This window comes from Hirundo rustica, chromosome 8 (assembly GCF_015227805.2).
Source record: "Hirundo rustica isolate bHirRus1 chromosome 8, bHirRus1.pri.v3, whole genome shotgun sequence".
Classification (NCBI taxonomy): domain Eukaryota; kingdom Metazoa; phylum Chordata; class Aves; order Passeriformes; family Hirundinidae; genus Hirundo; species Hirundo rustica.
Window position 1 is genome coordinate 27475129 of NC_053457.1, and position 24070 is coordinate 27499198.

At 42.7% G+C, this 24070-nt stretch overlaps 1 protein-coding gene across 14 annotated transcripts in view; it reads left to right on the forward strand.

The window, feature by feature from the left end:
- The window catches only part of TCF7L2 (transcription factor 7 like 2), a 173872-nt gene that overhangs the window by 135278 nt on the left and 14524 nt on the right, over positions 1-24070 (forward strand). For 8 of the 14 annotated variants that reach the window (XM_040070975.2, XM_040070980.2, XM_040070976.2 and 5 more), the window contains exons 6-11: positions 11279-11411; positions 13450-13552; positions 16228-16314; positions 22140-22280; positions 23042-23201; positions 23942-24049. In XM_040070975.2, coding sequence (XP_039926909.1) covers positions 11279-11411; positions 13450-13552; positions 16228-16314; positions 22140-22280; positions 23042-23201; positions 23942-24049 — 732 coding nt within the window. The remainder of the gene's footprint in view (positions 1-11278; positions 11412-13449; positions 13553-16227; positions 16315-22139; positions 22281-23041; positions 23202-23941; positions 24050-24070) is intronic. The other 6 variants (XM_040070978.2, XM_040070981.2, XM_040070991.1 and 3 more) reach the window with 3 other exon arrangements.

Genomic DNA, 24070 nt, shown 5'->3' on the forward strand with positions numbered 1-24070 from the left:
AGAGACTGCACAGATTTTACCCCGTTATACTTCTTCTGCTCCCCCATTTTTTTTTTTTTTTTTTTTTTTTTTTTTCCCCCCGGGGCCTGCATACCCGTTTGTGTTTCGTTGCCGTTTGTTATATTTTGTTTAACCCGTGGATCCCGAAGATTAAACTGCCACTTAAAAGGCAAACTTGGATGCACTCAAGGTCTCCCTCCTTGAAACAGTTTTATTTTTACCCCTATATTTATTCGGTCCTGTTGTTTCACTCTTTGGGGGCGAGGGGAGAGAGAACTCGTTGGCGTGATCACCCAGATGTGCGTGAGGAAGACAAGTGTTTGCAACTGGTCTCCTCCACTGCCTCGTCTGCAGCAGCATCCGTCCCACATGGCGATCGCTCCCCGTGCGTGCAGCATCCGTCAGTGTTGACAAATTTGCTTAGAAAGTGAGGAGGGGAACAACGCAGCCACCTTTTCCAAATTGTTTCCCTTTAGACCACCCTTTTTGGCTTTTGCCCTTGTTGCAGAGTAACTACTTTACAACTTCGGGGAAAAGGATGAAAAGGAGATGAGAGATTGACTCTTGGCAAACTCGGATGCCCGTGATAGCCAGCTCAGATTTAGGAAGTGGGCATCTCACAGCGCTCGTAGGCAGGAGCAATGCACAGGGCAGAAGGCTTTACCCTTGCTCAGTTCAGCAATGCTCTCAGGTCCCCCTGTTAATTCTTGTTTAGGATCAGCTTGGGAAAATACAGTAACCAGGGCACCGTAACATTATCTATCTCAAAGTTCCTCTTGCATGCCTGTTTGCAATAGGTCAGTGTTTTACAGAAATACTAAATACTAAAGGCAAAGGGAGGAGGGGGAGAGAACAGAGCTGATGGTAAAGGTCTGCCAAATGTCACCTCGGTGCTACAATGACAAGAAAATACACTTTCCTTACAGCTCTCCCCCTAAGAAATTTGTTTTGAGGGATTTGACAATCTTGCAGATAAAGTGACTGCTTGCTACACTTAACTGATCATGCTCCCTCACGGCCGGCCGGCGTTTCCTCGCTGCATATAGCAATACCTGCACAACCTGGCTTGGAGTAGCATTGTCATTGATTTCCAAAGTAACTGCTTTTTTAGCTCTTGTGAACAGACATACCTGCGTGGGGGGGTGGGGGGGGAAAGTCTTTTCCCCACTCCCTGGAAGGATGATGGTAAAGTGCTATATTGGAAAAGACAGGAGGCTTCTCTAAATTTTGATAACTGCAGCTGACAATTTAGAAATAAGACACTTCTCACAGCCAACATGACAGTGGATTTTGAGCATTCAGAAAACACCAGGCCAAAAAACTGGAGACATCTTGATCTTTTAAGACAGCTTTTTCCAGTACTTTAAGTGAAGGGGGGAGCGGGGAAAGAAAAAGAGAGAGAAAAGCTGCAAGGAAAATAATACAAAGCCAGCACAATTGGCATCTAGACAGTAAAGAAAAAAAGTTTTTGAGGTTAACAGAAGGAAAGACAAAGCTGTTATGTACCCGAGGGATGCAATTTTAGTGGGAATGGAAGATTTGAGTGGTAAAGGAGGAGCGCTTGCCTCTGGGTTCTCTCTCTTCCAGCAGTTCGGCTGCTGGCATCTCAATTTGAACTGCTGGGTGAGTAGCACTTTCTGCGTGTGCGCTTTCCGTCTTGACCATTGAACTTCTGATGTGACTTCTCTCCCTCTCCTCCTCTCTCCCTCTCCTTCCCTTTCTTACAGTGTGGAATCAAAAAGAAAAAAAAAAAAATAAAAAATAATGGGGTGGCGGGGGGGAGCGTGAGAAATCAAGCAAGCATCTCCAGCTGTGACCTTTGTTAGCGCCATTGTTTTTATTTATTTATTTTATGGTAATCATCTGTTTAGTAGGGGGAAGCGTGACTTTTCGATGCCGCTTAATTTGGCGGCGGTGGCGAGGAGCGGGCGGCAGAGCCGCTCTGTCGCGACACAGCGGTGCAGCGGGACAGTTGTCGCACTCCTCCTCCGTGCCCTTCCCTCCGCCCGGGTTTGGGGTTTGCTTTGGGGGCGGGGGGCTGGAGGGGGAAAGGGGATTTTTTTTCCTGGTACATCCAGGGTGGGATCGGGGTGTGTTGGCGGGGCGGCGTTTCGGAGCCCGGTGTGCAGCAGGTTTCGGGAGCTGGTTCCTGGCTGCTGAACAATGGTTACCAGCGAGGGAGAAGTGTGTGCGCGTGTAGAGCTGTGTTACATCTGCAGTCAGGCAGTCACACAGTGACCATGACATCACTAGCTTTTCTTCTCTTTTTTTCCTTTGGGGCGGAGGGGGCCACTTCAAAGCTTTCTTCAGTTCAGTACGATATTTCCTAAACTCTGAAACCATGAAGGTAAAAATGTTGGGGTTTTGGGTTTTTTTTTTTTCTTAAAGGAAGAAAAGTTGGTTTGTAGCAGGGCACATACAGTTAAGGGGGTTTGGAGATGGAGTGGTTTAACTCTTGTCATACACGAAACGAGATTTTTTGTTTTAGTTATTAAAAATAGTACATAGTACTATTTATTGTGTGCTTTTGATCCTGTGTTTGGTTGACAGTTAGATTTTCTGAATTCTTCAAAAATCTCAGCTGTAGTGTGAAAGGTGAAAATTTTAGGGACACTGAATAAGAATTATTTTACCCAGGGATAAAGGAATATGAAAAATAAGACTGAATGCTGATAAATGTGAGGTAACACATGTTTTAATACAGTGGTTCTGTGTTTGCTGTCAGAAGTCCATGAGACTTTCTTTCTCCTACTATTATATATTACAGGAGGCAAAGCTACCTCTCAGCCAGTTTTGTGTATTGCCCGTACTTGTACACAGAAAATAGAAACTTATTGTAGAATTCTACAATGCATCTCATTTTCACTGGTGGTTTTGTGGAAGTCTTGAGTTTTCTGCTATTTCCTTTTCTAACTCTGCCAGACTTGCTTGCAGAGTCATTCAATCCAGGAGGAGGATTTCTATCACTTCCGTACTCTGTGGTACCTTTGCCTGGTTAGCTTAGTTGTTTTATTTACTTTTTCTTATATAAAACAAAGGATAACATTCTGTTGAATTCAACTAAAATTAATTAATCTAAAAGAACCGTTATTTAGATGTTTCTTCTTTACTGCATGTTGTTGCATATGCAGGTTTTACAAGACTGGTGGTGAGATCTCACAAATATTTTACCTGTAGAGGACTTTTTTTTTTACTGGGGCTTGGGGGCAAAAGGCCTGACAGCACTGTGTAATTGTGCTTGTTACTTTTCTTCTGAAATACTTGTGAGGTGTTTCAGTTCTGGTGTGCGTTTAACATAACATTTTTTCGGAAGCTTTTTTTAATTTATTCAAGAAATAATTAGTCTGGACTTACTTAATAATTGCATCGCTTAATTGTGCACTATGTAGTGTTTTTAGCATATAAAAAAATGAAAACAGTTTTTAGAGCCTTGTTATTTGTTAAGGGATTTAATATACATTTGCTGCATATGTTGCATATCGGTGATGAGCACAGTCCGCTGTGAATGCTGTGTTTTAAAAAGCTGTATTGAAAACTTGTCTTCATTTCTTAAGGCATGTATGTGCACAGTAGTTTTTTAATAATGCTGTTGTTACTGAAATTGCTCAGTACAAGAAGGTATATGCATGCATGCTAATTTTCTTTCATTTCTTGCAGTTTTTTAACAGCCCCACATTCAAGTTGTTGCTATAGACAGAAGTCACAGATACCTTAATGAAAACCAAGGAGCTATTTCTCCTACAGTATATGTGTGTCTAGTGCTGAAATAAGTGGTCTATAAGCAAGAATTACAGCTGTTTATAATAAGGCATTTCAGAGGATGTTAGGCAGTAAGTCAAATTGCGTGACTAGGTATTCACACAAAAGCATTTAACAAGGTCTGTCGGGGCAATTATAAGGACTATTTTGCTTATATTTGCTTTTCTTTCTGCTACTCATCTTCTCTTTTTGTGCTTGTGTGTTACTCCTCTGTGCCTTTCCCCTTCCTACCCTATTTGTGTTCAGGACCATGTCCCAAAGACCTGCTTTGGTTTCACCCATCTGTTTGCTTAGTGGTTGTGCATCCAGCACACTTTGTACTGGTGTGGCTTAGCAAAAAGGTATTTTTCAGTTTTAATGTAATATATGCCAAGTGGTTTTGCTTTTTTGCCTTGTTAGAATGAACAAAGGCTTGCCTGCTCTGCAGAGATGGAGAGTAATTAAAATTAACTAAAGTATGCAAAGAAAGCACCGAGTATTTGTCACATTGGGGAAGAAACTGCCTCTCCTTTTGTAATGGAAGAAACAAATCTGGGCACTTCATTACCTGAAACTTGAAGGGACTGAGCACTACCTTGTCCTCTTGGTATGGGAAAGTGCACCTGTTGATCAAATCATCTCTAATTTTGATACTCAGTGTAAGGCTTGCCTGGATGCATGCAGGCCACGGTTCTGGGCTATAGATGATGTAACTGGTGCATGAATTCATATGCCAAGGTCAGGCAGAGCAGGTGAGCAGAGTGCTTTCTCTTTATTAGTGAAACCTTAAGAGAATAAGTAAGGTAAAATCTAACTGGTGTAAATGTAATTCCAGTGCTGCTGAAGGATCTCAAAACATACACTTGTGTAGCAGGTGCTTGTTTGGGTCTGACCTGACAGTACAGTAATACCACATTGTCCAAGACTGCAGCACTTGTATTTAAAAACCTAAGTTCCTTTTTTTCACTTAAAAAAAAAAAAAAAAAACAAAAAAACAAACCACCAAAAAACACACCCCACTCCAAATACCGTAGCAATAAACTTGCAGCCCACAACTGCTTTGAAAGCAGAGTGTGAGAGTGTGAGCACACTTAATAATGTTTTACTACTGGTGTGTTTTATCCTCCTGCATCGGAACTAACAGGCAGTAATTAGATAGCTAAGCCCCAGTCCTTCCCCTTGTACACTAGAGGATTTGGCGTATGTTAATTGTCACCAGATCATTTCACATAATTGCCTTTTGGCGAAATTAAGTGGAAATTTCCTGAACATCTTAAATCTTCATTTCCCCACCCCCTCCACTCAGTACCTTCGCTCCCTGACAGGAAGGATGTGGAAAAATGTCAGGCACGATGGCTTAGCTCTCCAATATTCAGGGGACACTTCATCAGACTTAAAGGGGGGAAAAAACCGAAACAATTCTTTTCATGAATGAATTGCTGGACACTTAGAGCCAGGAAGCTGATTTTGTTGTTTTGTCTGAGAGATTGCTAATAGACCACAGAGTTTTATTGGAATGCCAGCAGTTCTTGCAGGACCAGGTAGGCACTCACTGTCCTGGGAAGTGGTCGGAGGAAAGGGGAAGAAACAGAAGGCTGCACGAAAGTGTGTTAGTGTGTGTGTGTGTCCCTTTTTATTTTTTTTTTTTTTTTCTCAATTTATATATTAAGGATAAGGCAGTTGGGGTTATTGGGGGCTTTTTTTAAGGCTCTGCCTGGGGAGGGTATTGTCCCAGCACATGGTTGTCAGTACTCCTGTCATCATTTGTGTGAAAGAGGAAAATGAACCTTTTTTTCAGCAGGGTGAGTTGTGATTATCAATGGAGGCCTTGTCTCCTGCCACAATGGGCAGTTAGCTTAGGGCAGGACCTTAGGCAAGAATCAGCTACATTAAACTGAGACAGGGCTCAGGCCACTGCATCAACCATAAAGGAGCAAGGGGAAGTAGTTTTCAGGAATGCTTAGTCAGGTGTGAAAGCATCCTTAAAAAAATAAACTGTGACTCCACTAGCTAAAAAGGGCTGGGTAAAATTAAACTTTTGATTTTTTTCAGGAAATGTTCATTGATGGCCTTGAATTTTTATGCTCGGGAAGGGTATGAGTGCCCACATATTGCTGGTGGGTTTGGTTGGCTTTAGCTTCTCAGTTAACCTAGATGGTTTGCAGTTTTCTTGGTGTAGTTTGGGGTGCCACCTAAAGTGGCTACTGGGGTGGGTGATCCCCAGGGCTGCAATGGTGCTCACTGATGCTCTGCTTACTGATGCTCTCCTTTGGGTGGTGGTGACTCTGCTGGAAATAGAAAAAAAAAAAAAAATCAATATTTGCAGCGGTATTTTGGGATTTGCCTTTACTTGCAACTTGATTTCCTGATTTCTGTGGGGCAACAGGGTGGTGAGGGGGTGAGTATAGAGTAAGGATGTCATTCCTAGGCAGAATCAGGGAGAGAGCAACCTTTAGGAAAAAAAAAAGGAACTGCTTTTATGATCATCTTTGGAACTGCAGAGCAGTTCAGGAGCATCTGTTAGCATTTCACTGGCTACAGTCAGCATAACTGCAATAGCATCATCTGGAAAATACAGAGAAACAGTTTATAAACCTATTTTTTAATGTGAACTGGTATTGAATGTTATTCCTTGCTAAGCCCAGGGAGCAACTCCAGGAGGGCCTGCTAATTCAAGACCACTGTCGACCTGCATCCACCCTGGAGGAGGGGAAAAGGCTGACAAACCCTCTTCTGTGCTGCTTTTGTTTTATTGTATTAGGCTCATAAAAGCACTTCCAGGGCCCATCTTTCTTCAGCAGAAAGGGAGAGCAGTGGGGAAGAGGAGGACATGGCAAAAAGACAGGCGGAGCTCTAGCTCCATTTGTTTTCAGTGTCTCTTGATTAATAGGTTTTAAAGAGGATGGAGAGCTCTCTTTGCTGTGATAGTGGAGGAAGAGGCCGGAGCTCTGGGGGTCCGGGTGCAAGCACCCGCTCAGTCCTTCCCGTGCCGCGCTCCCGGTGGGCTGCAGCACCTCCCTGCCTCACAGGGCTTCGAGGACATGTAAAAGGCCACCCAGGTCAGGGAAGGGGGTGCAGCTGCAGGGGCTATGCTGGCAGCTACTGCAGTTTCAGGCTGGGTTGGTGCAGGAGCATCCCCCTGCCCTTCCCTTGGGATGCACTGGAAAGGAGTCGGAGGCCGAAGGCTTTGGCTGCTGCGATGCTGCCATGGCACGATGGCTTGTTTTCAGCCTGGGTGGCTTTTTGTGCAGACCTGCCTTTACTAACCCCACCTTATCCAAGTGAGGGCATCCTCTGGTGTCTCTGGCATGGGGGGTTTTTTGACTTGGAGTTGATACCGTGTTTTTATTACCGAAGCCAAACAAGCCACAAATTTGTAAGCAGAAATTGCAGTAGTAAACTCTTCCTGTTTAGAGGTTGGTTTCTCTTTGTGTGCTCAACAATGCAACGTTTCATCTTGTGCAAGTCTTATGTTGCTTTCAGAGACTTAGGAACTATTGATTTATACAGCATGTATTAACTTCTTCAATAAATGGGGAGTATTCATCAGTGGGGTGTATTAAATTGGGCTGTATACGCATAGAAGCATCTTTCATCCTGTTAATGAAATGTCCTTACCATGCAACAAAGACTAATACACAGCAATTTATACATACAATCCCCTGCAGTTTAAATCTGAAGTTCAGATAGGTTTTTTTCGTTCCCTAAAGGCACCTATCAGAACTTAGTCTAAATGGATCTCAGTACTCCTCTCAAGCATTTATCAGTCCAAAATTTGTTGTGGTTTTGGTGTGGGAATTTTTTTCGTTCTAGAGCTCCATTATTGTTTAAACTGATCTGTGTTTAAGCACTCCCAGAAGCATTTCAAATTCATATAGAGAGATTTAGTAGTAGAGCCCCTATGGGGACAATTTCCTCTGATTGCTTCAGGCAGCAGTTATCAAGAAAAGCAAACTTCTCATGTTTTTTTGCAATTCTTTACCATGCCCTCTAACCTAGCATATGAGACCTCAGCTTTCTGTGGAGAGGGGTGATTTATCAGCAGAGGACTTGGTGCTTCATAAGTGCTGAGATTTCTCTTTCGAAATCTCCCCTTGTTCCTGTCCTGTTACCACATGTCCTGGTGCTAATCTGTGTGTGCCAGTGCAGCTCCCCTTCCCGTGCCTGACAGAGCCATAAATGGAGCTCTTCAACTTGCCAGAGAAACCCCTGCATCCCACAATGGCTCTGAGCTTAAAACGGCCCTTGAAAAAGCCCTCACAAATGTATATTGGAGAATATTGCCTTTTGCAGGGGGATGTCTAAAGTCATCTAATAGGTGTCTCCTGTTGATGGCTTCTGTGGTTTACCTTTCATTGCCGGTGGATGGGGTTAGGACCACACTTGTTACTCAGGCAGAGCTCCCATTGGTTTCAAAGGAAGATGCATCTGCAGGATTAATCCTCCTCTTTCCCAGATAGTCCTTTATTTTTCTCTTTTCCAAGGGAGCTTAGTTAACTTCAGGAACGGTTCTTTTAAAGAGCAGCTTGTTTAGCATATTATGCATGTTTAGCTTGGCTTGCAAACTGTGTGTGCTGTTCTGAGGGGAGTTAGGGTCCCTTTCCCCAGTGTGTGCTAAACAGTGCAAAACAGAATGCAAACCTGTCCCTGGGTAGTGGTATGGATGCAGGCTGACTCGCTGGGAAGTGGATCACACTCCTCTGTCCCAGAGAGCATTTTTTTGAGCATGTATATGACAGTTTCTCCCTTTCCCCTCATACATTCTCCCCCTACCTCTGCCCCAGCATCACCAGAGTGGCAAAAGAGTATCCCACCCGTGCGCCTTTATATGAGTGTTCCACTTGAGTGCATGATAATCACTCAATCAAAAATTACTTACTGGTGGAAAAATTTGCAGACTGGATGTTCAAGCTCTTAGTTGTTTTTATTTTTTTTCCTTTTGCTTTTTATTTGTCTCTGAAACCTGTTAAGTGAAATACATGGTAATTTAGCAGTTGCTCTGTTTTGTGGAGATATTGCGGGCGGTCCTGGTATATCAAAGCAATGGTGGTTTCCCACAGTTTACATGTAACCCCCTATGGTACATCTGGCTTTGGTGATGGAGCCATGTCAGTCCAGCTTTCTCTCAGGTGTTGTTTCTTGTTTGCCGGCTTAAGTCTGACCCTCTAATGTTATTCCACTTATTTTTTTAACTAACCAGCTCCAGTTTCTGTGAAAATAAGCTCACTGTGGAAGACAGCCCTTAATGTCTGTCATGGTCTGGGTGAGGTTTACAATGATGTGAAAGTAGAGTTGGGAGAGCACAAAGCTACAGCACGTATTTACTTCTTCAATAAATGGGGCCACACTATGGATCACCTAACAGCAGGAACTCATACAATTCTTGGCCAGAAAAAATAGCTCTTATTGGAAATTAGAATTTTTGTGAACTTCATCAACTGGTCATTTGGCTCATAATGTCATATGTTGTTGACACATGTTGCCTGCTACTTTGTTTGGTGTGAAATATAATTTGTTAGGTGAAGCCCTTGCCAAAGCTTTGTTACTTTCGGACTGCTTAGGTTGGTTCACTTGAAAAAGAGCAGTTTTTGGGTTAGAGCATCTCCTTTGGCTTCTTGAACTCGAAGGGCCAAATCCTCATATCTCCTCTGGTGTGAAACCATTATGGATTTGTGTGGCCAGAAGTTGTCCTTGGCTGTTCCGCTGGCAGAAGATCTGACCCACAACCCAGCCAACACAACGTGCTGTAAATCATAGCATTGGCTGTAGTAACCATGTTGTTTTCCTGTGTGGTGGCCACTTGACATGGGAATCCCTTGTGCCAAGTGCTTGGTGATGGAGAGGAAGGTTCTTCGCCATGTTCATCTCTTTCTGCCACCCATGTAAGGATGGCAGGAAGAGATGAACATTATGACGAACACAGAAGTTGTGGGAAGCACAAGTACAGTTCTTGGCTGGCTTCTTTTGGATGCACGTTTTTCTGCAGGTTGCCAAAGCAGGGAGCCCAACTAGCCACGTATGGCTGGGGCTGGGGGAGCCAAAGGTGCTTCACTTGGCCTGAGCATGGTGGAGGAACTTCTTGTTTATTCCAGGAAGACAGATGTTTCTTTTCCTCCTTGCTCACAGTTTGTTTTCCCTCTTCCTTCCCTACAGTCTAGAAGCTCATTCCCAAAGAACAACTGAATTATTTTTGAAATGCTTTTAAGGGAAGCTCGGAGCGTTGGAAGCCAGAGCAGATAATAGCAATAGCTTGTCTAAGGTGGCTTGGTGAGGGTGTGTGCTTGTGTTTGGGGGTGCTGGGGAGTGAGCAGTAGGCTGGGAGCTGTCCTGGAGCAGAATTGTGAGCAGGAGAGAGTGCTGGCAGACCCTGAACAGCAGCGGCGCTATCGCGGCCACCATGGTATCACTGCTTTATTTTAATGTGATTCCTTTTACTTGATGTTAATGCAAGTTGTTCCTTACTTAAAGTAATAAAAGGAAATGAAGACACATTCTAAAATGAAACCTGACTCTAATCCATTCATCATCTAATACCAGCCTCTTTATCTTTGCTGGTACCTAATCTGGTTAAATGTCCCTGTTGTAGGATTTTAGTGAAAATCCTCTATGGGGAATAGGGGTTTTTGCAATTGGATTACTCGCAGTAAATGGTCCAGCGGTTCAGCTGGTTTCAGCTTAATTTTTTCTTTGTGATCTTGTAAGGGTAAGTTACAGTTCAGCCTGCCTTTTTCTTTCATTCATTCACTCCTTTTTTAATTTTTTTTTTTACTGTTGTTGAGAATAAGATTTTTTTTTCCCCCAGAGCTAGGAGTGTGATGCGGAAAACCTCATGATATCTGCGTGATTATTCCCCCTACAAGAGTGTTAATTTCAATGGCTTTATCTGGGGGGTTTTGCCATTATTTATATAGCTGAATATTTTAGTAGCCTGATTAATCAGTATCCAGTTTCCATTTATTAGCGCTCTCTGATGAATTGATAATTAATCAGCTCTTCTAAAATACATATATATAAAATATGCAGGTGATCACTTGTCAGCTTAATGCTTGCTGATGAAGGGAATACTCCAGCACTACAAAGGCTTTTTATCTGGAGTATTTGCAATGAGCAGTAAAATGCAGAACTGAGAGTGAGGACAGGAAGGGGAGAGGAAAAGACCTACAGGTCAGTGGGCATTTGGGTCTCTCGCTAATTAAATGGGGGACTCTCTCAGCCCCTCACTGAGGAGTCTGCCTGCATCTTGGAGGTGAAGCACAAGATTATAAAATAAAAAGGAAAAATTTTAAAGAATTGCTGTTGCTCCATACAGGAGCATGACAGGTCAAAAAGATTAAAGAACCTCAACAGTAAGGAAAGTGTATGAGGAGGTTTTAAGCAAGAGGGTGGGAAAACTGCAAGGATGACGCCAAGAAGGGATCTGGAAAAGCCTGAGGATCATACTGAAATCCTGGCTACTCAGATTTTTGAACGTTGTACCTCATGCTGTAGTTGGGGGATGCCCAGCACTGGTCTAACAGCGTTAACCTTTTTCTCTTGACAGTCTAACAAAGTGCCAGTTGTGCAGCACCCACACCATGTACACCCTCTTACGCCGCTTATCACATACAGCAATGAGCACTTCACACCAGGAAACCCTCCTCCACACTTACCAGCTGACGTAGATCCCAAAACAGGTAGGTGGGAAATATTTTGGGGTTTCTTTTGAGAGGGAGTGGGTGGATCTTTCCTTTTTGCGCATTAGGGGAGAGGAGTGCGCGGGAGAATGGATTTCCTATGCTGGAGCACCAAAGAGGACATAAAATGTCAAACCCAGACAAAATACTTTCTTTTTAAGCCAATTAGGCTTCAGAAAGGAAACGTACTGGGTGAATTTTCATGGAGTTTCTGCAGGGTGACACCAGAGTTGCGTGTGTGGGGTCGCTTGCAGGTGTGTTTCTTTGCAAGCATGATACCCCACCTGGTAGTTCGATCTACCAGTGCTGGTTTGCATGCACGACCCAGAGAATTAAACATGTACATTCTGTGATCTGCACTTAGAAAATTGCAGCTGGAATTTTAAAGGTGGTGGGTCATGACCGGTTTCGAAATGAATCTCTTTTAATTCCCCAAATCCCATTGTTTCTGTGTCAGGAGTTCAGCCATTTTTCTTCTATAATGTTGAATTTTCATCCACTGTAACTGCTTAGCTCCAGCTTTACACTTGCAACTCTTTTCCCCAGTGTAAGTCTACCCAACTCTTAAGTTCAGCCTGAAGGGCACTCTGCTTGAATATGGAGCACCATGTAAAACCCTGACTAGATTTATTGGTGTTACAGAGTAGAATTTACATGTTATTCTAACTTTTTAAGAGTCCCTTTTTAATATGAGGTCCCAAAGAATTCAAACAGTGTCAATCTGGCTGCAGTTCCTAGTGACAGTGGTTTTGGTTTTGTTAATCCAAACCCCATTCAGTTAATTGGGAAGTTCATCAGAAACAGAATTCATGTCAGAGGAATCACTCTGTGTCAGCCCTAACTTATGCAGATAATTTATATGAACTCCAGCCCTTGAATGAGGCTGTGCATTAGCTGGTTTTCACTCGCTGTGCTTGAACTGGGGCCCCCCTTTAATTGTGCTTAATGCTGACTTCACATGGCTTGAAAGGAATCCATCCCTGCGTATTGCAAGTGAATGGCATAGCCAACCTCTCATTTAAATAATGGTAGTACAGGGAATAGCTTTTAAATGGTTATCGTAAAACATATGATTAACGTCTGTAGACTGTTTACTTTTCTTCTGTGAACATTCTTTCAAGTGTGCAAATAGCTCACTGGATGGTTAAAGCCCAGTTAATCTGTTTGGGTTTTGTAATGGAGAAAAAGCAATGTCTGCATGAAAATGTCACACAAGGAGATTTAATTTAGAGATTAAAAGCTTCCCAAGTGACTTAAAAAAATAGATTTTAGCCCTGAATACAGTACCCCCTCTTTTTAATGCTCTCTATTTTAATACTGCTTCTGCTGTGTAATTGTGCCCTGGCTTGTTAATTGATGCACCCAGCTTTGTAACCTTTACTCCTCTGAGTAATTCCTTTTTGCTCTTAAGGTAAGGAGTGTTAATATTTAAGGCTTGTGTCTGGAGCTGGTTTCTGCTTTCCAACTGCACCTCATCCAGAGACGATGGATGGGCTCTCTGTCCTCCCCTGCACACCTTCAACATCTGCTCCTGGTTTTACCAAGCATTTCCAGGGGCTCTCAGCTCCACCCACGGTTTCAGAAAAGGTTTCCTAGGTTTGCTGGAAAGCAAACATCATTTGCAATTTTAATGACTTTTAAACTTGTTCTGGAGATTACTTTGGAGTAATGCCATGTTATTGAGTACCCAGTCAACACATAGGTAGGGCCTGTGGTCTTTTGGCTAACTTTGAGACTAAAGTAATCATGAAGTTGTTACAGGTTTCATATTTCTGTTGAACATTTAGGAGAGTGTCTAGTACAGCATCACACCAAAATTGTATCTGAGACTGCTAAATTCTAAATAACAAAAATAATTATCTCTGACTGGAGAGGTGACTGAGGGAATGCGAAAGAGCCTTTGAAAACCCTAGGTGAAGGCACAAATACTATAATAAAAGTAAATCAACAGAAATTTTGAAACATATGTGTTTTTTCTTTATATTTTATTTATTTCCACATCTCAATACTGATGCTGCTTTATCTTCCTCTTCTGTAGGAATTCCAAGGCCTCCACATCCTCCAGATATATCTCCTTATTATCCATTATCACCAGGCACTGTAGGACAAATCCCCCATCCGCTAGGATGGTTAGTACCACAGTAAGGAGTTCCATTTTTTTAATTTCTTTTTTCTTTTTCTGATGTGTAAAATTTATGTAAAAATATATGTATGTGTGTGTGTGTGTGTGTGTGTGTACATGCATGTGTGTGTGCATTGGGATGAGTTTGTTTGCCAGCTGCCACTTCACTGAGCCTTAAGAATTTACCCACCTCATGAAGGTTAATTAAAGCTTATGCCAGGTCATGTGGTCTTAAACAAACATGAGCAGTTGGACCCAGCTTTGCATGTCATCCCAACCAGCTGACAGCTCGTGAAGCAGGAATTTTTAAACTCTTCTACAGAAATGTCCTTTTCTTGTTATTGCCCTTACACTACACCACATGAGTTTTTCTCAGATTTGGTTTTCTGGGGGCTTAGGGTGGTTCTCACAGACCCTTTTTTTTTTTTTTTTTTTACTAGGGCCATCCTCACTACAAATTTGCAATTTTAAATTTTTAAATTTCATTTGCCTTCTCTGTTGAAAACCCTTTTGTTTTTCTTGTGAAACAGTAGAGCTTTACATCAGCCAGTGAGCAGCATTCCTAGTTGCAATGTGGCTTGGCAGTTGGCATCTGAGGAATGGAATTTTAAACAAGAAAAAGGAATTAGTTTACTTTAAAACTGGCTTAGAAAAAAGCAATGGAAAGTTAGTTTGGGGTTTTGTTTTCTTTTCAGCTCCTCAGATCCCAGTTGCAGAGCCTTGCTGGGTATGAGGCTCCCAACAGTAATTGAGTCCTTATTTTCTTTTTTTTTCTTGCACTGCCATCTCTCAATAGGTTTATAATACACTTAAGCACTGCCTAAGCCTTTTGTCTAGTATATTTGATTTAAATGCTTATAAAATCCATTTGTATTGCTGGACACAACAGTTCTCTGCATTATAAATCAAGACTGTTACCCAGTTTTTCTCACACAACAGGCCTCCTCCGTTTTGGGGTGATCATATTTCTTATAGAAATGAATTGCCTAAAATTCAGAATAGGTTGCTCCTGCTTGAGGTTGTTTGGCCAGCTGTGCTAAAATACCTCTCCACAAGTTTGCCCTCCATGAGGAACTGGAGTTGACACCCCACGGGAGAGCAGGGCAGAGCAGGGGGTCACCACATATCCCCAGGTCTCGGGCAAGGAGAGGTGATGGCATCAGAGGCCATGGAGGCCTTTCTCAAGCTCAAAAGTGTTGATGCTGGAGAGCTGGAGCTTCTGGTCATTTTGCAGGCTGCCCTTCCTCGTGGGTGGTCATGCAGCTATTTTGGATAGAGGGTCTCACACCCCAAGGGTGAAGCATATCCCGCACCTCTCTGCTGAAAGTTGCTTCTCCAGAAGAGCGCATCATGAGCAGAAGAAAAACGCAAAGCATTGCTCCCTGAAATCTGAAATTCCTCCTCGTTTGTGGTGACTTACCTTTTCCAAAGGAGCCCTGAACAATTGTAGACTGCGTGTGACATCCTTAGCTCAAGTTTTCACAGCAACAGCCTCAACATCTAAAACAAATACACTCAGCTCGTGCCAAAAGTCAGTGACATGAGAGCGCAGGGAAGAAACTGCTCACTGGCCCTGACCTACACCCCATTGCTCATCTGCGTGTCTGTATTGTGCAGGCAAAGGTTTGTCCTCCTTGGACCTCATGCCATGGCTGCGAAAGCACGTGAATGATGCCACGTGTGGCCAGACAGGTGCTAATGGCCACCTCTGTCATCCCCACACTTCACAACAAGTCAACCCCATGGTGCGCTTGCCTGTCCACAGCTCTTACAGCTTCTCCCAGTGATTTTTGTTGAGGGGCAACACCATCATGTTGGCTTCTGCTCTAGGAGAGTAGTGTGGCCAACTTCGCAGAAGTAACCCGAGATTTTTGTTCCCCCTCTCCTTGCCACTTGCACTTCACCATCAACTTCCCAACCCATCCATCCTCCACTGGCCTGCATGTTTCTGGCATAGTACCCACCCCAAAAGCATCCTGCCCAGTCTGATGAGGTATTTGAAGGACAGATGAAACGAGCTAGCCAGCACAGACAAACCTCCATCAGAAAAAGTTGTGTGTCTTTCATGAGGATGCTGTTTTGCATGTTGCTGTATTTTTTAATTATTGTAATGAGGTGTGATTGTCTATTGGTTACCCACAATACTTCTTGGGGACTCTCCCCCGGTAACTCTTGTCAACACTTGTTAATCTGACAAAAGGCTACAAATTAAGCTCTGTTAATTTAATGTTTTCTCACCGAGATCTAAATACCGAAAGAGGCCCAAAGCGCAACTGAAGTCCTTTGATTCACTGTACTTTATTTTGGTATAAATTTACATTCATTATTGTTTTCCTTTGGATGTGTAGCCCTCAATTAGTGTGATGGCTCCATTAAAGCAAGCGAGACTTCGCCTTTAATTATTACAACAAAACACCTAGTTTCAGCTTGGGGAGAGGGTCTCTATTGACATAAGCAGAGGTTATAAAATTTAATTAGCCATTCCTATCAGATTTATGGCATTCAAATTGTTCTGTGTTTCTTTCCTTTGATCCTTGCTGTACAATCCCCAAGATTTTTGTTCTGATCAAATGAGAATAAAGCTTACTGTGCAGAGAGAAGTTTTTTGTTGTTCTTTTTTTTTTTTTTTTTTTTTTTTTTTTAAAGCCCATTTTTCCCTTTCTCTCATTCTCTCTTTCCCTTCTTTTTTGCCAGGCAAGGTCAGCCAGTGTACCCAATCACGACAGGGGGTTTCCGCCACCCTTACCCAACAGCTCTGACTGTCAATGCTTCCATGTCAAGGTGAGTTCAAACACTGAGGTCCTAAATCACGAGCAAATGTAGCTCCTCCTCCTGCTCGCTGGAGGAGAGCATTTCATGTAGGCAACAGATTTCTGAAAGCAGTTCAGTTAAACATCCATCCTTGGCTTTTTGGTGGGGTGGAGGAGAGGGTGAGAGCTACCTTCCCATGTGTGGAGAAGCTGATGTCCTAATGCTGTCATTGGGTCTCAAGAATTTGTTTTAGAGGGAGAGGTGGAGGAGTGAGAAGCCACCTTTAAAAGCCAAACTAAATGAAAGAGCTGGGAGAATGTAATGTTGAAAAAGCAAGGATGAGAAGACGTGATAGCCTTTGCTTTCTTGGTGGCCATCAGCCAGAGCAGTGATGTGTGCACGGGAGGAAAGGCTCAGGAAGGAGGTGGACTGCTCCTCAGCAGAGTTGGGAGGAAGGTTACTGCGCTGTGTTTTCCCCTCCCAAAGCTCCAAACACTGATAGTCAACATAAAAGGGCCTGCCTGACCCTCAAAAGCTTTAGAAGTATATGTTTGTCCCCCTCCCTACCTCCAATTAATTCCATCTAATTTTCCAGGGGCTGCTAGTTTTATTTACAAACTGGTTGGCAGCACTATGTTTAAGTAATCAGTAATTGCTCCTAATGATAGTTTTATTCTCTGTTCATCTGATTTTCAGCCTGGTTAATTAAATCGGTGGAAGTTTAGTCTTTCCTGATGGGCTGAAACAGCTAATCCATTTTGATGATGGCGCATAATTAAATTAGCATGCATTACATAGCAAGGTTCCACGTCTCTTCCCTGCTCTGTCCCTTCCTCTCCATCTCTGCAGTTTAATATGTGAACGTTGGTGCACATATTAGAAACCTTGGAACATCTTAGATAAATGATCTAAGGAGGAAAAGGCTGGTGAGAGCTGGGGGGAAGCAGACCTCATTGAGAAGTAGAAATCTGTACCTAGGGCTCATGAATTAATGGGTGGGAAAGCAGTGTGGTGTATGCTTTAGATAAGTAAACAAAAAACTAAAAATTTAAATTAAAGTGCTGGTCCAGCAAATAGACAACTGGAAAATCAACTTAAAAAAAAAAAAAAAAAAAAAAAAAAGTGTAATACTAGCACAGAAAAAAAATACTCGGCTGGGGAAAGAGCTGCAAATTTAAACAATGGTTCCCTCCCCCTATTTAATCTTTTTTAATATCTATAAAGGGCTTGCAGGCATGGTGTGAGGCAAAGTAGGGCTTGATTTAGTTTAATTATTATTAGAGAGGCTAGTCATTTGAGGGAGGGGGGAGATGTGGAGGGGGGGGGGGGGGGGGGGGGGGGCTATATTCCCAAGATAGACTTTATGAAAGGTATCTAGTTAAAAAGAGTACACAGCAAATTAAATACATTATTGTGGTAATGGGACGACAGAAGTAGAGGTCTATTATACTTATGGCAGTTATAGGAAATGTAGGCTCCTTGCCCTGTTCTAGCACATCCTTTGATATTCATTCCATTCAGCAGCAGGGCCAGGACTTCTCAGAATTAAGTGATGGGTCATTATACTTTAAACACCATGGAGAAGCCTAGATTGGCAATTAAACAGCACTTGCTGACACTCGCTTGTGCCACCCTGTGACCCCCTTTAGATTGAGTTGTTGGAGCTCGGGGCCCTCAGCCTGCTAAATTGGTAGCAGGCACTTCTCCTGACGAGGGCTGGCTCTGAAATCTGCCGGCTTCAAAGGGAGCAAGATCATGTATAAACCATAATGTGGGTGCACCGTGGCTCAAAAAATAAGGCAGGAATAGATGAAATGTTACAAGTGCAAGGGGAAAATGAGAGAATAATGACAAATCTAATGCAACTCAAAGCAGAATTGTTGCACAGAAAAATGCATCCCACTGCTTGTGCATAAAATCAAGGCAGGCAGATGACATCCAGTTAACAGAAACATGTCAACAGTGAAGTAAAGTGAGAGTGAGTAAGAGAGAAGCCCCTGAGACAGCCAGGAACAAAAAATTAGTTGTCCTTAACAAGTTAAGACTCATCATTATATTCTGGCTTGGAGCCATAAAAGGAGACAGTGGTGTATAATGAGCTGCTTAGAATTTTTAGGGTGTTTATTGCAATTCATGGAATACTTGTCTAGAGGAAGAAAAATCCGGTGGATGTCTTAGGCGAAGGTGAGGGGTGTGCATATACACAGGGAGCCTTTCTTTTTGTCTCTGACAGAAGCCCGTGTGTGCGCACATGCTCAGGCACACGTGCAGGGGGATGAATAGATTTAAGATGTTTACTCTTTGTTTCAGCCCAGAAAATTCTCCTCTGGTTTCCCATAGATGGGAACACCCTCTGGATGTGGTTTCACGTACGTGTTCCCATGTCAGCCTGGGCTCAGCATTGGGACAGCTCACGTCCAGGTGTCCAGCGTGGTCAGGAGATTCCTGGTGGTGCCCACTCTGGTCTCCAGACATGCTGCTCACTGCTGGCCCTGGGCAACAGCCCTGCAGGGCTCTGCTACAAGCCCCTGCTGCAAACCTTGCCTTTGCCCCAGCGGTGAAGTCAGCACAGACCTCAAACCTCACCCCTCCATCCACAGTTTTCCAGACCTTTCCTTCAGAAGTAGTTCCCATCTTTGCCTGCATTATGGTATAGATCTTTGGAGCCTATAGGACTTCCCAACCTTTAGTTCCCTAAGCTTAATAATTACTGTTCATTAGTTAGAGTGCGCTTATGAATAGTTTATAGAAGGTTAATGGGTGACTAATAGTGATTTTTCATAAATGGTTTAGACTATTGAGGTAGTGTCTTCAGGTTGTTTTAACCATTTACAAGTCTTTGCTGTTGCTTGTAGCATTGCCACACTCACATTGTATGCTTGTACCATGCCTGCAACGTCTCTTGATCCTTCATTACCCCTCTGTAATATGCCTTTAAGGTGAAATGAGACAGGGCTAACTGAGTGATGGGCAAACAGTGGACCCACTATGAAAAAACAACTGCTGTGAGAGGAAATCAGGAAATAATCTAGCAGAATTACACCAGGCAAACACTGCACAGCAGTTAAGTGGTGGCAGTGGAAAATACCTTCTGTAATTGAAATTTCAGGGGAAATTCACTTTTGCTGAATGTAATTACTGAAGTTGGAGTGTAGCCAGGAAGTTAAAAATTAACACTCTTCCCCTGCTCATATTGCCTTGTGAGTGGCTGTCTGCATGGAAATGAGCAGGAACTCAGACTTTGGGCTGACCCCTCATCCCACCCACAGAAGTCCATGGGATTGTGAGAGCAACTTTGGGTTCTGGAGCATGTTTTTATAGCCATAAACATAGGAAGGGGTGTGTAAGTCCAATAGGCAGCCTTGTGAATCGACAGATTCAGTATGAAAAAATGAATGGTCGTTGGTAATGAACACAGCACTTCCTCATGGAAACTGCAACCATGAAAATAACCACTGAGCTGCAGCTGCCTGGTGATGAAGGCTGCTGTCTCTGGAGTTTAGAGCCCAGTGAGTAAAATATCCCAGCTGAAGCCAGTGGAGGCTTTGCCATCCTTCAGGCTTTCACACAACGTGTGCATGTTGTGCTCTGCATTCGGATTTTCTTCCTGCTGGTACATGCCCACTGCACTTCACACTGAGCCCCCATGTCAGACCAGCACAGCTCTTCCTGCCTGCTCTGTGAAGGAAGGCTTTTCATCTCCATTGTCGTCCTTCATTGTCCCCTTGTCTCTGGCCTAGCCAGCCCCATCAGCATAGTCCTCTCTGAAACACTGGGTCTTTTCACTTGATAGGATGTGTCTCAACCTTTTATCACTGTGCTTAGACTGCTTTCAGCGAGGTCAGTTTTTTGCTGCTAGTTTTATTTTTGCTCATGTTTGTTAGTTATTAAAAAAAACCAACATCATGCTGCCGATTTTTATTTGCATTGTACTGTGTCTGAAGGTCCCAGGCACTGTGTGAACAAATTTTAGATATGTCCAATCAAAATACATGCACATGGAAGTAGAGAGAGAACAGAAAAAAATAATGCAAAGGCCCCGTTTATGTCTTGCTGATGGTGGGCAGATCTGTGGCAGAACTGGGACAAGGGTGCCAGTCTCCTTTGCAGCCTCGACATTGTCTTCTGTTCTGACCTACCATGGACCAAAGCATATCCTCAAATGTGTGCTTCTCTCCCAGCTACTTTTGTCAGAGAGTGGGAAGGCACTTGGACAACCCACTTGGAGATTTGTGTCCGTGAGTCTTTAGCGGAAGTAGGAATGACCATTTTGCTGCCCATTCTCCTCTTCCCTTGCCATCCCACCTTCCTGCCTCCCTTCTCTCCATGCCTTTGTTCGTGAGGAACTGCAATTCCCTACAACTTGAACAATTTCACATTCTCCCCATCAGTCCTTGCTCTTCCCACCACTGCCTTCAAAGACAAAATAGTTCTGTCTAATCACCCTGAGTACTACCAGCTGATAGACAAAAGATCCTCAGAGCTTGTAGTGGACAGTGCTCTTGTTCATGAAAGTACTTCTGTGTCATCTTGTAAATGTAGAGAATGTCTAGGCAGTCACAGGGGATGGGATTGTTAAAATCAGTACTGGAATTCATAAGAGGGGGGAGAAAAAGATAGCCCCACTATATTTCTGATGATATCCATGGTATATCACCCCGTTTTAAATCCTGCTGGATAGGAAAAAACCATTGTATACTGATGATAGAACAAATAATTATGTAGCCCATTGAGTGTTCCATTACCTTGGGTTATTTTACTTGGATCAGATTGTTCAAAATCTGGGATGAGAGTGGGGATTTGCAGTGAGAAAAGCCCTTGCCAGATCACTTTAATTTTGGTGTTCTGAGGAAAGTTACTTCTGAAACATAATTTTAGGCTAGAACCCATTCCCTGGAAACCTGTTGACTTCAGTGGAAGTTTTCTAAGGGGAAGGTAGTCAGTCATGCTGTGCTTTCCTTATTCACTGCAAAGTCTTTCTGAGACTGTTGAGAAACAGTCCTGCTTTTGAGAAGTTCATTCATTTCTGTTAAAATGTAAAAAGTCTGACTGATTGTGCCATGTTTGTGCTGTGATCCCGACCAAGCAATTAGATTCATGCAGAAGGATTGCAAATCCCTCTGAATCCACTTGCAGGACTGGGATCTGTCTGTGTATGTGACCATAAACCATAAAGCTGACAACATTTTTTTCTCTTTAGAAAGGCTAGACTGTTAAAGCCTTTCTAGGTTACTTTAATGAATCAAAAATTCCACAATATCTTCCACCTTCTGTTAAAACAATGTGGCTCAGAGACTTATTAGACACAAATAAATATTTTCTTTTGCTCCATCAACAAAATGTAGCTAATGAGGCATCTATAAGTATTATCAAAAATGCATCTAGAATGTGTTGGCATTAATATTTTATTTTGCTGTCAATATAGAATAAAAGATGTCATCCTAAATTCACAACATGATTCAAAACTATAAAAATTGATTCCTTGGCTGTCATACATAATTTCTTAGCAAAGAAATGGATGGACTGGTGGATTTTGTTTCAGGTAACTGAAGCTCCACCTTCGTACAAGTTCATCCAGCTGAATTCGCCTTTTGTTAAAGATGTTAAAAATCATGATGTCTCGTGTCAGTAATGATAATGAAGGGGAAGATTGGCTTTAATGACATTAGAAGAGTCATTATGTTTAATTTATTGCTAATTAATGCTGCCAGCTTTCATATGCTTTGTGTAGCTGTCATGTGCTTGTTATATGCCAGTTGGGTTTTTTTTGTTTGGGTTTTTTTTTTTTTTGGTTTTTTTAATGTGTGTACACATCCCTCCCCATTCATTCATTTTTATTCTGACGATTTACACAGCTTTCTCTCCTCTAGGTTTCCTCCACACATGGTCCCGCCACACCATAGTTTACATACAACTGGAATTCCTCATCCGGCCATAGTCACACCAACAGTCAAACAGGAATCTTCCCAGAGCGACGTCGGCTCACTCCACAGCTCGTAAGTTGCTGCTTCCCCTGTCTTCTCTTTGGGATACTCAAAGCATACCCTGTGCATGTGTGGCTTGTAAAAAAGCTTGGGTTTGTGATGTTTCTGCTGGGAAATATTTTTTCAAAAATGTTTTTTTTTGTTATAATTGATTTGAACGTGGTTTAGCTGCCAAAGTGTATCAAAATGATGGCAGCAGTCTTTGAGTCATTCTGTGACATAGGCAAGTAGTTACTAATTTCACCTGCTTCAACGAGGAAGTGGAATTTTCTTGATCAAGATTCAAGTTTCTTGACCAGTTTCTCTATTGCTCAGTGCCTAGTTTGAAGCCTTGAGATAACAGATGCACCACAGGAGACAAAAAACTAAACATAAATGGCTTCAGAGCTGCAGAGCTGCAAAGCTGCAGAGAGCTGGTATCAAGTTTAGGTTTGAACTGACAAGAGGCTGTTGATAATGGGGTGTAATTATTTCCTCTACTCTCATGCTCAAGCTCTCCCTGTGAGCCCATTTTCCTGGAGCCCATGTCCTTCCAAGGTTCTTGTAGGGCTTCAAGAGGGTTCTTGGTGATGTTGCATAAACATGAGGTGAGTTTTCTTGTAATGCTCTTAAGACTGTTCCCATACAACAGCCAAGATGAAGGCTCTAGAGAACCTTCTGGTCCTCTTCCTAAAGACTGCTGAGGATTAATGCTAGAGAGATTGAGGGGATTTCCTAAACTCACAAGGGGTTCTCACTGTGAGGTCTCTGTCTGTTGTATCTTTACTCTTCAGAAAACATCAGGACTCCAAAAAAGAAGAAGAGAAAAAGAAGCCACACATAAAGAAACCTCTTAATGCATTTATGTTGTATATGAAGGAAATGAGAGCAAAAGTTGTAGCAGAATGCACATTGAAAGAGAGCGCAGCCATCAACCAAATCCTCGGTCGAAGGGTAGGTAACAAGGGACAAGCACGAGCAGGGCCTGAAACTCGGTAGGATTCTCACCTTCTGAATCCCTGTGTTTTCCTGCTATTGTGAAAATGGATGGGGAAATTGCTAAACCAAAGGCCTTGGTTTGTTTTTTATTAGTTTCTGCAGGCGCTTCTTGCCGGTGGGGTCATTCATGGGGGAGAGGAGGAGTTAATTAATAGCAGTGTTATTTCACTATCATTTCCATGACTGTAGATGAAAAAATCTTAGATTTTTATTTTGGCCTAAGGTAAGCAGAAAAGTAAATGGGAAATGAAAAACCTTTGAGTACAGTACCAGTATCAGCACCTGTGAGAGCTAGAAGAGGGGAGGAAGTGATCTCCCACCTTCAAAGGTGTAATTGGGTTCTGGCTCAGGACAAGTGGTTCAGCTTCTGGACCATCTCCCCTGCTGTCTGTTTTTGTTTAGATTTCTTAATTCTCCTCTCTCAACAGGAGACAAGGGGGTTGAATGCATATAAATGATTAGTTGTGGTTCAGTTGATTTAACTGCAGTTATAATCTGGAGTTGTAAATAAAATACGAATGTCAGCATGCCAGATCATCTGTTTTTGCCTCTTTTTTTTTGAAAATCGATTCTAACTGTATTTTTGGGTATAAATAACACACTTCGCTGTTAACGTGCTTAAAAAAAAAAACAAAAACCAAACCCCCAACCTCTAGTGCTTTTTATTTTGTCTTTTTGTCTTTTCTCCACCCCAGTGGCACGCGTTATCCAGAGAAGAGCAAGCGAAATACTATGAACTAGCAAGAAAGGAGCGACAGCTTCACATGCAGCTGTACCCAGGCTGGTCTGCACGGGATAACTATGTAGGTTCCTATGCAGGTGGA